This window comes from Carassius gibelio, chromosome A22 (genome assembly GCF_023724105.1).
Source record: "Carassius gibelio isolate Cgi1373 ecotype wild population from Czech Republic chromosome A22, carGib1.2-hapl.c, whole genome shotgun sequence".
NCBI lineage: Eukaryota > Metazoa > Chordata > Actinopteri > Cypriniformes > Cyprinidae > Carassius > Carassius gibelio.
Genome location: NC_068392.1, coordinates 20,674,751 through 20,689,445, shown reverse-complemented (window position 1 = coordinate 20,689,445; position 14,695 = coordinate 20,674,751). Strand labels below are relative to the sequence as shown.

At 37.9% G+C, this 14,695-nt stretch overlaps 1 protein-coding gene across 1 annotated transcript; it reads left to right on the top strand.

The window, feature by feature from the left end:
• The first annotated feature begins 234 nt into the window (after window positions 1-234).
• LOC127943326 (lysosome-associated membrane glycoprotein 3) lies at window positions 235-6,568 on the top strand. The gene is made up of 6 exons (XM_052539699.1): window positions 235-974; window positions 1,270-1,490; window positions 3,073-3,192; window positions 3,296-3,368; window positions 5,602-5,772; window positions 5,893-6,568. Exons 1-6 carry the CDS (start codon window positions 914-916, stop codon window positions 6,030-6,032), a joined length of 786 nt encoding a protein of 261 aa, XP_052395659.1. The 5' UTR covers window positions 235-913; the 3' UTR covers window positions 6,033-6,568.
• Window positions 6,569-14,695: the final 8,127 nt, after the last annotated feature.

Genomic DNA, 14,695 nt, shown 5'->3' with positions numbered 1-14,695 from the left:
GAATAAGTGAAAGAGTGGTGATACTGTCCTTTGTCTTTTGGCAGAGTGAAGATCCAAGTGGCAGTGGATAAATTGAGATTTCATTAGGAATAATGCACATGACGAAACGAGGGAATAAGAAAGATAATATATATATATATATATATATATATATATATATATATATATATATATATATATATATATATATATATATATATATATATATATATATATATATATATATAATTTATTTTATGTAAAGCACTGTGCTATATAAATAAACTTGCCTTTCCTAAATTTGTTTTTAGTTATGTGCTTTGGAGAGTTTCTTATTTAATACATTATAAATTACCTTTAATACAGAAGCCTATATGACATGCCATACAATGCACACATACTGAATCTATATGAAAATTTTATTTATTCAAGTTATTGTTAACTGAAAGAAAAACACAATTTTTTAATTATCTAACATGAGCAGTGCTTGCTGTGACATTGAACCTTTTGAGGCATTAAATGCATTTTGCTCTAACGAAAAAGTGTGGTAAATATTAGTGACAACTGACCTGTTTGTGGCACTACATTTTGGGCAAGAGCCCAACCTGGCGCCATGAATGTCCAGACCCAAGTCTACCATCATGCCGCTTCTTTTTAATCGAAGAGCTGTCTAGATTGTTTAGAAATTCAATTTAGAAATACAAATCTTGATCTGAAATATGATCTATACCATTATATAGTTATCATACTTGTATCATTACTTGGTTTGCTAATCGTGGGCTTGGCTAAAGATGCTTCCTGATGTCAGTCAACTGCTGACAACATCAAAGCATAACTGTCCTCCTTCACAACCACATGTGCATTATTTTACCACGGCTTCAGAGATGATACCATAAGAGCAACTGACTTGAAACACAAGAGCCACTTTCTTAAAATGACTCGCACAAGTCGCCACATTGCTCTGCTTCTCTTGCTGTCCTCCATGCATTCGCTAGGTGAGCTGATTTGCCTTTTTATTTAAGTCAAAATAGTGTTTTTAATGGTAAATAATCATACAAACTTCGCATATATTCTAATATGATGATTGATAATGAGTTTTATAATTAGAAATGTAGATTTATAAATGGATTTTTAATAACTTAGAAAGTTCTAGTAGGCGTAATTTCTGAGAAACCAGAACAATGCAATACTGTGTCGATTTTACAACATCCATAATTGGTCCTGGTAGCTCTGTATTGGTTAACACTTCAGGAAATGGTGCTAAAGCCCCCCACTGTTTTGTGCTTACAGGAAGCTCTCTAGCCTCAAAGCCTCTTCACCTTTCAGCTTCAGCAGATCAAGTTCCTGTCATCATCAAAAGTGATCCTCCTATTACTAATCTGTCTCAGAGACCTGTTCTTCAGCCCCAAGAAACCGCACCACTTCAGTTTCCGTGCACCTTGAGAAACCCTCAGGGCACAGTGTGTGTGCGGGCCAATCTAGGAGTTGAGTACGTGGTGAGAGAGAACAATGTAAGCTTGTTATTTTCTCAGCATTTTTCTTCAACTTCTTAGCATGTTCTAGCAGGGGGTGAGAACTCACTTGGTTTACCACCAACATTGCCAGCAACTCACTGCACAGTCAGAATAACACCTTCAGAACTTGTATCTTTATGGTAAAAGGGCATCCTCAAGAGTACATGTCGCTAATACATTACATTGTTCATCTCATAACGGGACGAAATAGCTCATAATTAAGACATATTATATATATATATATATATATATATATATATATAATAAATAAATAAAAATACGAGACACACGCAGAGTTCAACAAACTACCAAAGTGATAAGGGAAGTAAGAAAAAGAAAGAAAGTGAACAGAGCACACAAAGTGCGAACAGACATGTTTTTGGTGATCTGTAATGTTCACACCTTTCAAAATGCAAAAAAATTATTGAAAAAATAAATAAATAATAACGACATTGCTCTGCTTCTCTTGCTGTCCTCCATGCATTCGCTAGGTGAGCTGATTTGCTTTTTTATTTAAGTCAAAATAGTGATTTTAATGGTAAATAATCATACAAACTTTGCATATATTCTAATATGACGATTGATAATGAGTTTTATAATTAGAAATGTAGATTTTTAAGACAAATTATACCGTGACAAACTTTGTTTTTAGAGAGTGATCCTTTGTATGAAAGAAGTGCACTTAATTGTATTGAATGTGCACTTACAGGGAACCTCAAATCTTAAGCTTATTTTTAAATCACTACTTGTAAATAATATAATATTAATGGACTAAAAAGCCACTTAAGTGAGTGTCACATCACTCACTCAAGAGTACTCTTTAAGTACACTTTCATGACTGTTTCTTAACACACTTTGGTGTTAACAAGTGCACTTTGTTGATGTCAAATGAAAGGTTTTACATAAAAGTGCATTTTGAATGCCATACAAAAGTACACTTATTCTGATTTGTCAACTAGAATACTTAAACAGACGTAGTCTTTATCAATATTACATTTAAAGTTAATATATCATGCATATATTTAACTACATTACATGCACGTTTCAATAGAAGTTTATTACATAAAATGCACTTAAATCCTTCTTAAGTGGGTAAGACAAAAACACCTAAATGTTTGGCTATGCTAATTTAATATAAATTAAACTATAACAAATGTTCATTTAATAGCAATTAACATGAACTTAAGTATCTGAAAACATTACATTAAGTTGCACTTACGTATAAAGTTTAAAGTATATTATTTATATAATATGCATATATTTAAAAAGTATGCTATACGTCTTTTTCATAATATAGACACCTTAATGTTCCTTCATGTGATGTTTGTCAAAACTATCCTCTCATAATCTCTAGCACAGCCAGTGCTTTAAAACGCCCCCAGTTTTTTTATGATTACTGTATCATCTTCACTGTGTGCATTCATTCAGTACACTCAAAGGGTACAATGTCAAACACAGGCTATGCCTACAAATTCTGTTCATCTTAGATCAACGAAGGGTTTTATATTGTCAATTTAACAGGATTTCCATAGTAATATGATGTTGGCCCAGTAATCACACTGCTTAACTTGTATTCCAGAAGAACTATTATTTCAACATGAATCCCAGCTCAACACGAGCCACGGGATTCTGTGGGAACCAAAAGGCTAATCTCTCCTTGGACTTTGATGGTGGTCATCTGGAGTTCACTTTCGTCAAGGTACCTACAGTAGTTTTTATCTCTTTGATAAGTTTTCTCTCTTGGGTTAAAAGTAAAAAACAAGCTGTCTAACATACAATGCAATATTTCTTTACACTCACAGGAAGGCAATCTCTCCTATGTGAGCACTATCAAAGGTTTTCTGAGACCTGCTCCTCTTTGCAAAAATTGCCAGGGTAAGTATAAATTACACTATTACCTTCGCAAATTCACTCATCACGCTGTCACGATTATTCTTATCCTTAAATTATCTTACTATTTTATCTAGGGCTTGACAATAAAAAGATAAAATGTGGAAAATCTTGAGTTTCACCTACAAGTCGAGAATAAACTTCAAGCACTCGGCGTCTCGATTGAAACCCAAATATTCCCTCACGTTCCTCCAACACAGCCAGTGTTTGCCTTGTTATACACCGCTGTCTGCTTCTGTGTATTTTGGCAAGTCTTCAGATGTATTTTTCCCATGTATAACATCAGCCACGTTTGCAAAAAACAGTTTCTGGCTCAGCCTGCTACAGTAGCCACGCCCCAATCTCTCACTATTGGCTGAGCTGAAAAGAGATGGACAGATTTGAGAATAATGCTCTAATGGTATGTTAACATGACAACAATGTACTAAAAACTGAAGTTTTTACATGGAGATGACAACGTTGCCAAAAAAAAATCCCATTTATAGGATCCACAAATATAATACTACTAACTAAAAATGCTTTATTTTTGGCGATGTCACTTTGTAAAGAAACACTACTTGTCTGCGCACATAGCTATAAACAAAATATGTAATATGCATGTGCATGACATCACCATTTTCAATAGGGATGCACCGATACCGATACTTTTATTTTTGGTACTTGCCGATACCAAGTAGAGATAACAATATTTTTATTGCATTTGTAAATTTTACACCAAAACAGTATTTATAATGTTAGCTGGTTAATTTATTAAATAGATACAGTCAAACCATTCAGACACCTTCAACATTTCACATCATCACAGTTTATTCTCTATAGTTTAGAAGATGTTAATAAAAATATGACAAGAACTCATAATTAAACTGTGTCAGAACAAATTCATCTTGATAATGTTAGATAACTTTGCTAGAAAGGTATGTAATGAATTACAATCAACCAAAAATGATTCAGACAGCTGTATGACAGTATTTACACAACTATCAATACTTAGGGCAATTCTTAGCCTCAATGACTGCCTGTAGTCTCATGGGCATGTTTTCATCCTGGTTCATGCAAACCTGAACTTTAATTTTTTCCGCCAGATTGGTCTGAAAAAATGTTGGTCCCAAATTTTTATCAGTTTACTGGTAGTCCGCTGTTTGAAGAATTTATGGGTATCATTTGTCACAGTGTATTTTATTTTGTTATCCTCACTTACATAAATGAACTATAGCGTCCCGCACAAAATAAACAAAATTAAATCTGGTCTCTGAATAATTTAGTTATATTCTTCGTTTTCACACTTAATAATACTAATAATACAAATAATGCTAATAATGCAAATAATTGATTTCTTTGTTCATTTTTTGGCATTATGGTTCATTTGTAATTTAATGGGATAAGAACTGCTCCATTGCAATGACTTTGTACTGTAATGACGCACTTTGCTGTAATAATGCAGGGAACCACTCATTATAAATCTCCTGTGATAGTTTTCACAAATATAGTTAAAAAAAAGGTATTATTTTATCTGAAATGTGCTGCCACTCATATAATGCAGAAACACTCAAGCCAGCAAAACACACATAAAGCGTGCATCCAAAATGCGAATGCATGTGCTAAGTGAGTGAACATCAAATATCACGTAACAGACGTCTCTCTCTCTCTCTCTCTCTCTCTCTCTACCGTTAAGTAGCTTGTGTATTGTTTTACTTACTTGTTTTGGACATATCCGAGCGAACTTTCCAGTGATGAAATGTATATTCACCCGACAAGCTCGCACATCTCTGCCACTGCGCTCAATCCACTCAGCGTGCTTTATCAGCTTGAAAATATTATAAAGAAAATATTAACATGTGACACATACAAAAGAAACACACTCAAAACTGACGGTGTGTGTTGATGCGGTCAGATTTCATGCATTCAGTTTATAAAGTTTTGGCATTGTGTGCCTTCCATAGTTTTCAAAGGGGTTGCATTTTCAGGTCATCAAAATGATTTTGACATTTAAATAAAAAGGCCAAAATACATAAAAAGTCTACTGTTTTTAGTTGACGTGTAAATGATGACTGAGGGGCTCACTGTTTATACTTTTGGAGGAGATTAACCCACGGATGTCATACTTACAGTATAGTAGTTAATGAACAACTGGGTTTAGAGAATGTAATTTGACAAAACTTCCCCTCTAAGTATTTTATTTATTTATTTATTTATTTATTTTTTCAAATTTAATCCACAGATAAAACCTATGAAGGAGTTATAAATAACGACAAGCTATTCAAAGCAAAAAATGGCCTTAGCTTCCAATGCAAGTCCCAGATGACTCTAATACTGGCGAGTCACTTCAGAGTCAGACTGGTGCCACTGCAGATTCAAGCCTTTGATCTGGCTAATGGAGCGTTTGGAAAAGGTACACACATTGTACACCGTAGAGATGCTATTTTTCATTATCTATATAAATGTGAACATATATATATTCTGTCAACCGGTTTACTTCAGAATAACATGATTTCTCATGTCTTGATTTCAGAGGTGGAGTGCTGGGAGGACTACAGCAAGCGCATGATCCCCATTATTCTGGGTGGTGTAGCTGCGGGAGTATGCCTCATTGCCATTCTGACGTATGTGCTTGTCCGAGAACACCGTGGCCGAGGTTATGAACAACTCTGAGACTCTACATGTGCATTGTGAAGATGAATCAAGAGATTTAATTGTGTGTTTTACATGTGTGCATATTGCTTTACAGTTAAAATCTCTGTAAACAATTAAAATATGGCTGACATGACATACCTTAGATATTGTGTTCATTGTAATATAAGTTATCATTTATAGTATGGAAGTTTTGGGTCTTGACAAGATATGTACATTCAAGGGAATGGTTATGATAAGTGCAAGTTTTACATATGATTATGAAACACTTGACATGGGAAAAAAATCCTGAACAGCATAGAGTATGACAACATGCTTCTTTGTCATTGCTTTTTCAATGTTAGGGTAGAGTGGGGGAAAAGCCCTCTTGGGGTAAAACGCTCCCTACTGTAATCCCTAAATAACCACTGGATAAAGTAAAGATATAAGTCCTTTTTTTGTTCTGACAAGAGTGATGTAGAAGTATTAATCATGAAGCTTGCACTGGTGATTTACTGGAGGATTTCAGTGATCAAATTTTCACCAGTAAGAAATAAAAGTGTTTTTTAAAGCTTGTTGTTTGGCTTGTTGGTGGCATGACTTCATTACTGTAGTTACACTATCCTGAACATCAAATCCTTTGTTTTTCCATTAAATGTACTCTATCTATATTTAAAAATGACCTCAAGTTAGCATCATGTAGCTAGTTAGCTAGCCAGTTAGAATAAGCTAACAATATTTTTCAAACAGGCTATTAAATTTTTTTAAATGAAGATTTTATTACTTTTAATTTGAAGCTTAAACTGCATGTACTCTGACTTTGCTGTAAATCTATGAAGCAAATTGCTTTGTAAGAACAGGGACATTTAACCCCACCTGTGACACTTATTGTTAAACATGTAAACTGTGATATTTTTTCATACTTGGTTTATAATTTAAGTCATTGTGTCACTATGACACCTATTCTGACACATATATAACTATGACACATCTTAAGACGTCTATCAGACGTTTGTACACAACAGTGTATGTCTTATCTTGGCCAATGGTGTAGTCGCACTGGGTTGTACATTATAATTAACTCAAATGATATATAGGGAATTTTAATAATTAATCAGGAATATGATTAATATATATATATATATATATCTCATATGACAGTTATATTAAAGTTATTGAAGATGAAAAATAGGTCAATTGCATATATCAATAACTCATTACAGGGCACTGTAATTTACTCATTAATATGTCAATATTCCATTCTTCATATCAATTACAGTGATATCTCTTACTGTGAATTACCGCAAATCAAACAGTGGTTTGTCCAGCAAATGGCCGTAAGATTAACTTATCGGGCCCTATTTTAACGATCTGAAACGCAAGTGTCAAAGCGTGAAGCGCAAGTAACTTTGTGGGTGGGTCTCGGCGCTGTTGCTATTTTCCCGGCGGGATAAATGGCTCTTGCACCCGGTGCAAATCTAAAATGGGTTGGTCTGAAGTAGTTTCATTATTCATAGGTGTGGTTTGGGCGTAACGTGAAATAAACCAATCAGAGTGTCATCCAACATTCCCTTTAAAAGCAGGTGCGCAAGTTCCATTACAGGAGCGGTTCACAGCCGAGGAGACTGATGTTCTTGTAAGAGCAGTGAAAGACAGAGAAGTTGTGTTGTATGGGGATGGGAGAATAATTAGCCTGAATAATTTGTAAGCTAGTTTTATGCCTATTTTTTTCACATCTTCGTGGCACACCACAATGATTTCCGTCATCTCATGTGTTAATATTTTTTTAGTGTAACAATTTATGATTTGCAAAAATAACTGTTGCATCTGTGTAGATTACATGAGCAAAGTGTATGCGCGTTGTGCACGCTATACATTATGGTCAAGCATGCGCCCTTAAAATAGCATAATGAACAACGCGCAACGCGCCACTGACTTTAGACTAGGTTTTTTCTGGTCAGTGGCGCAATTGTTTAATGGAACAGCAAAATAGCACCAGGGATCGTTTGCGCCGGAACACGCCTCCTTTTTTGCGCTGAACCGCCCAGGGAGTGCAAGTTCATTCACTAGTTTAGCGACGTGCTTCTGTGGAGGGAAAAGCGCGCTTTGCGCGGGTGCAAAATAGGAATGACACATGCGTCGATGTACAAAGTCAATTGCGCTGGGTGCAAGATAGGGCCCATCAACTTTCAATAAAGTTATCACTTCTTATAATTCAAGGAAAAATATTCTCTGGCCATGAAAACATTTTCCTATCATTATGAAATTTTGGTTACTGAAACATAACGAGCTTGTAGCTAAGATCAAACATTACATTGACTCGTGATGTGAGCGTTTTAGACAGAAGCAATCATGAATATATATTGGTTTTTAATAATTGAACTAATAATACATCAAACTACAAATCACACAGAGTAAATACGGATATGACAATACAGACAGTAAACTTTGTACAAGAAATAACGGAATCCAAATGAGGGAGAGAGAGAGAGAGAGAGAGAGAGAGAGAGAGAGAATGAGTGAGACAGGATGAGAGAGAGAGGTGAGAGAATAGGCGCGATCACAGAATAATCGCTCAGTTATGGCAAAATCATAGACAGTAACCCTTGAAAGACAACAACGAATCAAATCACCTTGAAAAGGTAATAGGCAAACTTTAAGCAGCATTTAAATCTCTCCAGAAAATAATACTTGCATGTGGTCTCTTAGTGATTGGGCATGTTCTCTCTTGTCTTTCAGGGCTGCTGTGGAATCGCGCGATATTTGATCGGTCCAACAAAGTAACGTTTCAAAGTTTGTCCCAAGAAATGCCACCTTGCCCTACCTGAAGCAAAATACCTCGGTTTCCGGGTGGGCTGATCTGATCCGCAGGAGGGAAAAGTGGTAGCCATTCTCTCGGCCCCAAGGCCCATCTCCAAGAAGCAAGTATGGGCCTTTTTGGGATTGGCTGGGTACTATAGGTGCTTCATTCCTAACTTCTCCTCCCTAGTGACAGCCCTGACAGACATCACCAAGAAGGGACAACCGGAGAAAGTGAGGTGGGGAACCCAAGAAGAAAAGGCGTTCAAGAGGATAAAAGCGACGCTCACGTCTGAGCCTGTATTGCACGCTCCCGACTTTAACGGTCCCTTCTTGTTGCAGACGGACGCATCCGACACCGGGTTGGGAGCCATGCTGTCCCAAGTACAAGACGGTGAGGAACACCCGGTGGTCTACATCAGCCGAAAGCTGTCCACATTGGAACAATGGTACGCGGCGGTGGAGAAGGAGGCACTGGCCGTCAAGTGGGCAGTCCTGGAGCTGAAGTACTATCTACTGGGATGGAAGTTCACCCTCATCACCGATCACGCCCCTTTGCAATGGATGGCCCGGGCTAAAGATACCAATGCCCGGGTGACGCTCCAGATGGTCCTCCCAGGTCTCCAAGTGGATGAGCTCCTGGGCGATGGCCTTGGAGGTAGCCTTGCGCAATGGAATGGCTTCGGGGTATCGGGTCACATAGTCCACGATGCCTAGTATATGTTCGTGTCCCCGGGCGGACTTTGGCAGCGGCCCTACTAAATCCATTCCTATTCGCTCAAAGGGCACCTCGATGATGGGCAGCGGAATTAGCGGAGCTGGGGGAGGGGTATGCGGCAACGTCCGTTGGCAGTCCGGACAAGCCTGACAGAATTGTTTGATCTCTGCTTCCATGCCGGGCCAGTGGAATCTGGAATGGGCGAGCTCAATGACCATCTGTGTCCTTGTATGTGGGACTACCAGCAGTTTCACCTCCTCCCCTCTCCGCTGCGCGGCACAGTACAGCAGGCCATTCTGGACCAACGAAGTGTGGGGTCGGGTGCGGTGGTGGCTGGACCTCTTTTCCCTCAACCACCCTTACTTGCTTCCAGCAGTGCTTCAGCTGATCATTCCCGAGTTGCTCCTTCACAAATTTTCCCCGCCCCCTAACCTGCTGGTAGACATCATAAAAAAGGTTAGAACTTTGGGGGGGGGGACTCAACATTTCGGGCGCTGTCCGATGCTAGGAGGGCAGGGCACCGTCGGGGAGCTCGGCGGAGGTCTTTTTTCTTCGGGCGGTTCCCGGCAGGGCTGGTAGGCTGAGTCTCTCCCCAGCAGCACGGGTACTTCATGCCGGCTGCCTGCCGAAGGGGCCGTGGCAGGACATGCAGATACCGGTCCATGACGACGCGTTCGGCCACTTGGGCAGCGCTGGGGTCCCCGGTGAGCAACCAGTGGTGGGCGAGGCATTTGAGTTCGGCGGCTTGGGCACGGGCTGGCAACCGACTGTTGTATTCCCATGTTCAGAACAATTGGGCCGCGGCGATGGGTGACAGACTTACACGGGCCAGGATTTCCTTCCGTAGTATGTCGTATGACTTCACGCTCCGTCTCTCCCTGTCGAGTAGCCATATGTTCGACAATTTGCTGCTGTCTAACACTGACCTCCGTCAGGTGTTTGAGGAGTTCCTCCATGGCTGGGGGGGGGGGAGTCACCGCCTGACGAAACACAGAGAAGGACAAAAAAACAAAACAAAAGAAATTGTGAGTTAATAGGGTCGTGGGGCCGGTGATTCTTCAGCAGTGTGCCCGCATTCTCGACCAGTGTTGCGGGCTGAAGAATCACATGGCAGGCTGCAGTGAAAGTTTAAAGTCCCAGAGGGTGTGTTTATTGGTGGTTGTGAACGTGAGGGTGCCAGAAGTGTCCGGTGCTCGTCCTCGGTGCTGCGTGATCCTGTTCGCTGGCCGGCTGAGTGTAAGGGGGAATCGGAGTCCGGTGCTCAGGTGGCGGGCTGGTCGGTCACTCGCTTTCTGGAGAGATAAGAGACACACCATTAACTGGCTGTCTTCTGGAGAACTTTCTCACCCGTGTCTTCTCGGGTGCAGCTTTTGTAGTCTTCTCTTCAGCGTCTTCAGCTGGGACCGATCAGCCCACGGTGATTGTGTGCAGGTGGATCTCTTCCATTGCCAGGGCGACGCTGATAGGTGCCCGGGACACGGCTCACAAAAGGTACTAGTGAGCTGGCTTTTTCCTGTCCTGTTTCCCAGTGGGATCATACAGTTTTATGAGCTGGTCAGGAGTAGGGTTACAGAATCATGACTCTTATTTGAGAACATTAAATTAGGAGAAGCATTTCCAATTTACAAGTCAGCAACTTATAATCCTCACATAACAGGATTAACCATTCTATGCAACACACAAACCTATAAAAAAAAAACATCTTATTAAGGACTTACATAAAGAGCGTAAAGAAAAGTTTGTGTGTGTGTTTAGGAATGTGAGTGTTTCATTTCTCCTTTGAGGTTGCTCACATGACTCTGGAATTTATCATCCAGAGTGTCGTAAATGATTCAAATCCAGCCAGGCTGGCGCCAGGCCAGGCATTTAGTTTAGAGAGAGTTGGGTTTATATGCCTGAATCCAAAATCTACAAGCTTTGGGGTTTGCATTGTTTTAAATTCAACAAACCGTGATTCATTAGTTCAGAACCAATTAACTGCTCATCCGTTACATCGGTTAGTGCGTACGTGTCACCGTCAGATCCATAAACAGAGAAAAGTAAAAGTTAGTTGTGACTACAAAGTACCCAGATAGCACACATACGTCTGCACGATATCTGTTAAAGATTGCTTCATCTGAAAAGCATCGGCTGTGTAAAAACATCTGATAGACGTCCTTAATATGTTAGTTTTACATACTGTAAATTCTAAGTCATAAAAATCTTGAAGACATCTTCTAAACATCTATTTGACATCTGATGGGTTTTATAGTCATACTGCAGATGGGCAAACACTATAAAATAGTTCTTGTAGATGTAGTGCAGAGGTCAAATAGACGCCTCCATGGTGTATGTGTGCTATCAGGAGAGTTTGTCACAACGAATGAGAAGAAATTACTTAAACGGAAAAACCTCCTGAGAATCACAGGTTGTAAAAACAAATAATCATACAAACAATAACAACAAAACTTTTTTTTTTTTTTAAATGTTTTGGTCCATTCGTTCAGATAAGATGTCCCTGAATCTGTGTAAACCAGCACATCCAATGCTGTTGTATTTTTCATCGATATACAGTATAGTGTCATTAAATCGGTGAATAAAATAAAATAAAAAATATTGTTTGGTTGACAAATATATTTAACATTTTGGTAACACTTTAGAATACTGTTTCTTACTTACTGCATAAGTAAGAAACAGTATTCTAAAGTGTTACCAACATTTTTAAAGTCTTAAAATGTAACCCTACTGAAACAGTTCATTTTAAGTGAAGACTCGCATATTTGGCCTATTATGTTAATGTAGATCATTAACATAATAGAGTCGTGAACGAGTCAGTCTATTGTTCGTTATCTGGCTCGGCTCGGTGTTCATCACAGCAGTTCAGTCAGTGTACTGTTTGAGTAAATGAATTACTCCGGGATATTGGTTTGTTTGAACTCAGAGGGAGTGTCAGACACATTAAAAAAGTTAACAGCTTAAGTCATTTGTGGATTAATGCATATTGGAGACACGAACCGTTTAAAACGATTCAGTTCGATTTGGTGAACTGGTTCAAGAAGATCCGGTTACATCGAATGATTCGTTCGCGAACCGGATATGACAAACTGCTTTGTTATGAACTCTCTCACAACAGACACGAAAGAGAAGACAATGCTGAATAAAGTCATAGTTTTTGCTATTTTTGGACCAAAATGTAGTTTTGACTCTTCAAAATATTCTAACTGACCCTCTGATGTCACATGGACTATTTTGATGATGTTTTTCTTACCTTTCTGGACATGGACAGTATACTGTACACACAGCTTCAATGGAGGCACTGAGAGCTCTCAGACTAAATCTAAAGTATCTAAAACTGTGTTCAGAAGATAAACAGAGGTCTTACAGGTTTGGAACGACATGAGGGTGAGTTATTAATGACCTAATTTTCTTTTTTGGGTGAACTATCCCTTTAAGTGTCAAGCTAGTTTATTATAAATCTAAAGAAAATATATAGGTGTACATTGGGTTTGGCTGTATAAGTTAAATCAGAACAGTGTGCACTAATATCAGTCGGTCTGTCAGAAATGACACTCAAACTTTGCTTGAAGTATCATATTTCTCTTTTAACTGAATGCATTGTACTGATATAAAGTTGGTTTGACGTTTAACATTTTGTCTGAGTTTCAACCTCAGAAATCTTCAATAATTCTAAAACAATTTAGCACAATGACAAGAAACATACTGTGTTATAATTGTTTTCAAATGGACACACATTGTGTTTTATTGGTTTAATCTGCCTTGAATTATAACTGATAGACCTTATAACGTAAAAGTGCATGATAGAGGAACAACCTAAATTAAATATTTTTATTTAGAAGACACACCTTTTGAAGTTGAACTTTATTGGTTTGAAAAGACTTTATAAGTTTGAATGTCAAACTCATTGCATCACTTTGCTCTAGGGGGCAGTAACACTGGAGACTCTATAGAAGGTTGCAAAAGCATCCTTTGTATTAAATATCATTTATTAAATCTGTAACAAGACACAGCCTTTGTAGCTGAGATAGAGGATTGTATTTATTTGAAACTAAATGATGTATTGGTTTCATTTTCAGTAGTGTGTGTTCTATTATAGTTCTGTGGCTAAAACCACCATCAAAATGTTCTTCTAGAAACCACTAGCAAGATCCCCCCCTTAGATATGAGAAAGAAAACTGCATGCATTTTTACACTAATTTATTACCAGATATGAATTTAGTTCAATAACATGTATCCTGAATAACAAATGAGAGTAAAACCTTAACGAAAATGTTCTTTTAGTCCCAGGTAACAAAGACACACTTTTTGAAGTTGAAACAGAAGACTTTACTGATTTGAAATGAATGTATTCATTTGAATGTCAAACACCTGCACTATCTTCCTCTAGGGGCAGTAATACTGGAGACTCTTTGGAAGCCTTCACATTTGATTTTTGAAGGTCAATAACATGACATCTGCATCACTTTTGACAATGAAAACTACTGCATAATGTTCCATGACAAACCTGTAACAAGACAGCATTTGTAGCTGAGATAGAAGATTGTATTTATTTGAAACTAACTAACTTTTATTTGTACTTTGTACTGGTTTGCACTCTATCTGCCATGTGCCTTTATTTAACTTTATTTGTATTATTATAATATTTTTTTTGCATGCCCCTATTTGTATAGTTGTATTTTATATTTTATATTTAATCTGTATCTATCTGTATTTTTTATGCTCTACAGTTAGTGTTAACTGTCTTATCAATTCTCTGTATGTATGTGCTGTACATGTGGAAGAACTGACAATAAAGCAGACTTGACTTGATTTGACTAAATTATGTATTCGTTTAATTTTCAATAGTGTGTGTTCTATTATAGTTCTGTGCCTTGTACTACCATCAAAATGTTCTTCTAGAAACCAGTAACAAGACACACCCTTTGGATTTGAGATGGAATACTGTATGTATAAAAAAAAATAAGTGTGTAAACAATTTCAAATTTAATTCAATAGTATGCATCCTGATTTACATATGATAGTAAAAGATGGTTGTAAATATTGTTCTTTAAACAAGTAATAATATACATCCCTTGACATATACATATCAAACTGTGCATTCTAAATTAATTAATTTAAACTTGAACGTCAAACTTGGTCAAGACAAGTGCAATATGTTCCTCTAGGGGGCAGTAAACTGCACAATCTTTGT

Excerpts from the sequence above, each read along its gene's own strand:
- LOC127943326 (XM_052539699.1), top strand. The coding sequence starts at position 914 with ATGACTCGCACAAGTCGCCACATTGCTCTGCTTCTCTTGCTGTCCTCC. Across the intron at positions 975-1,269 it reads GTCCTCCATGCATTCGCTAG|GAAGCTCTCTAGCCTCAAAG; the intron begins GTGAGCTGATTT and ends TTGTGCTTACAG. Across the intron at positions 3,369-5,601 it reads TCTTTGCAAAAATTGCCAGG|ATAAAACCTATGAAGGAGTT; the intron begins GTAAGTATAAAT and ends TTTAATCCACAG.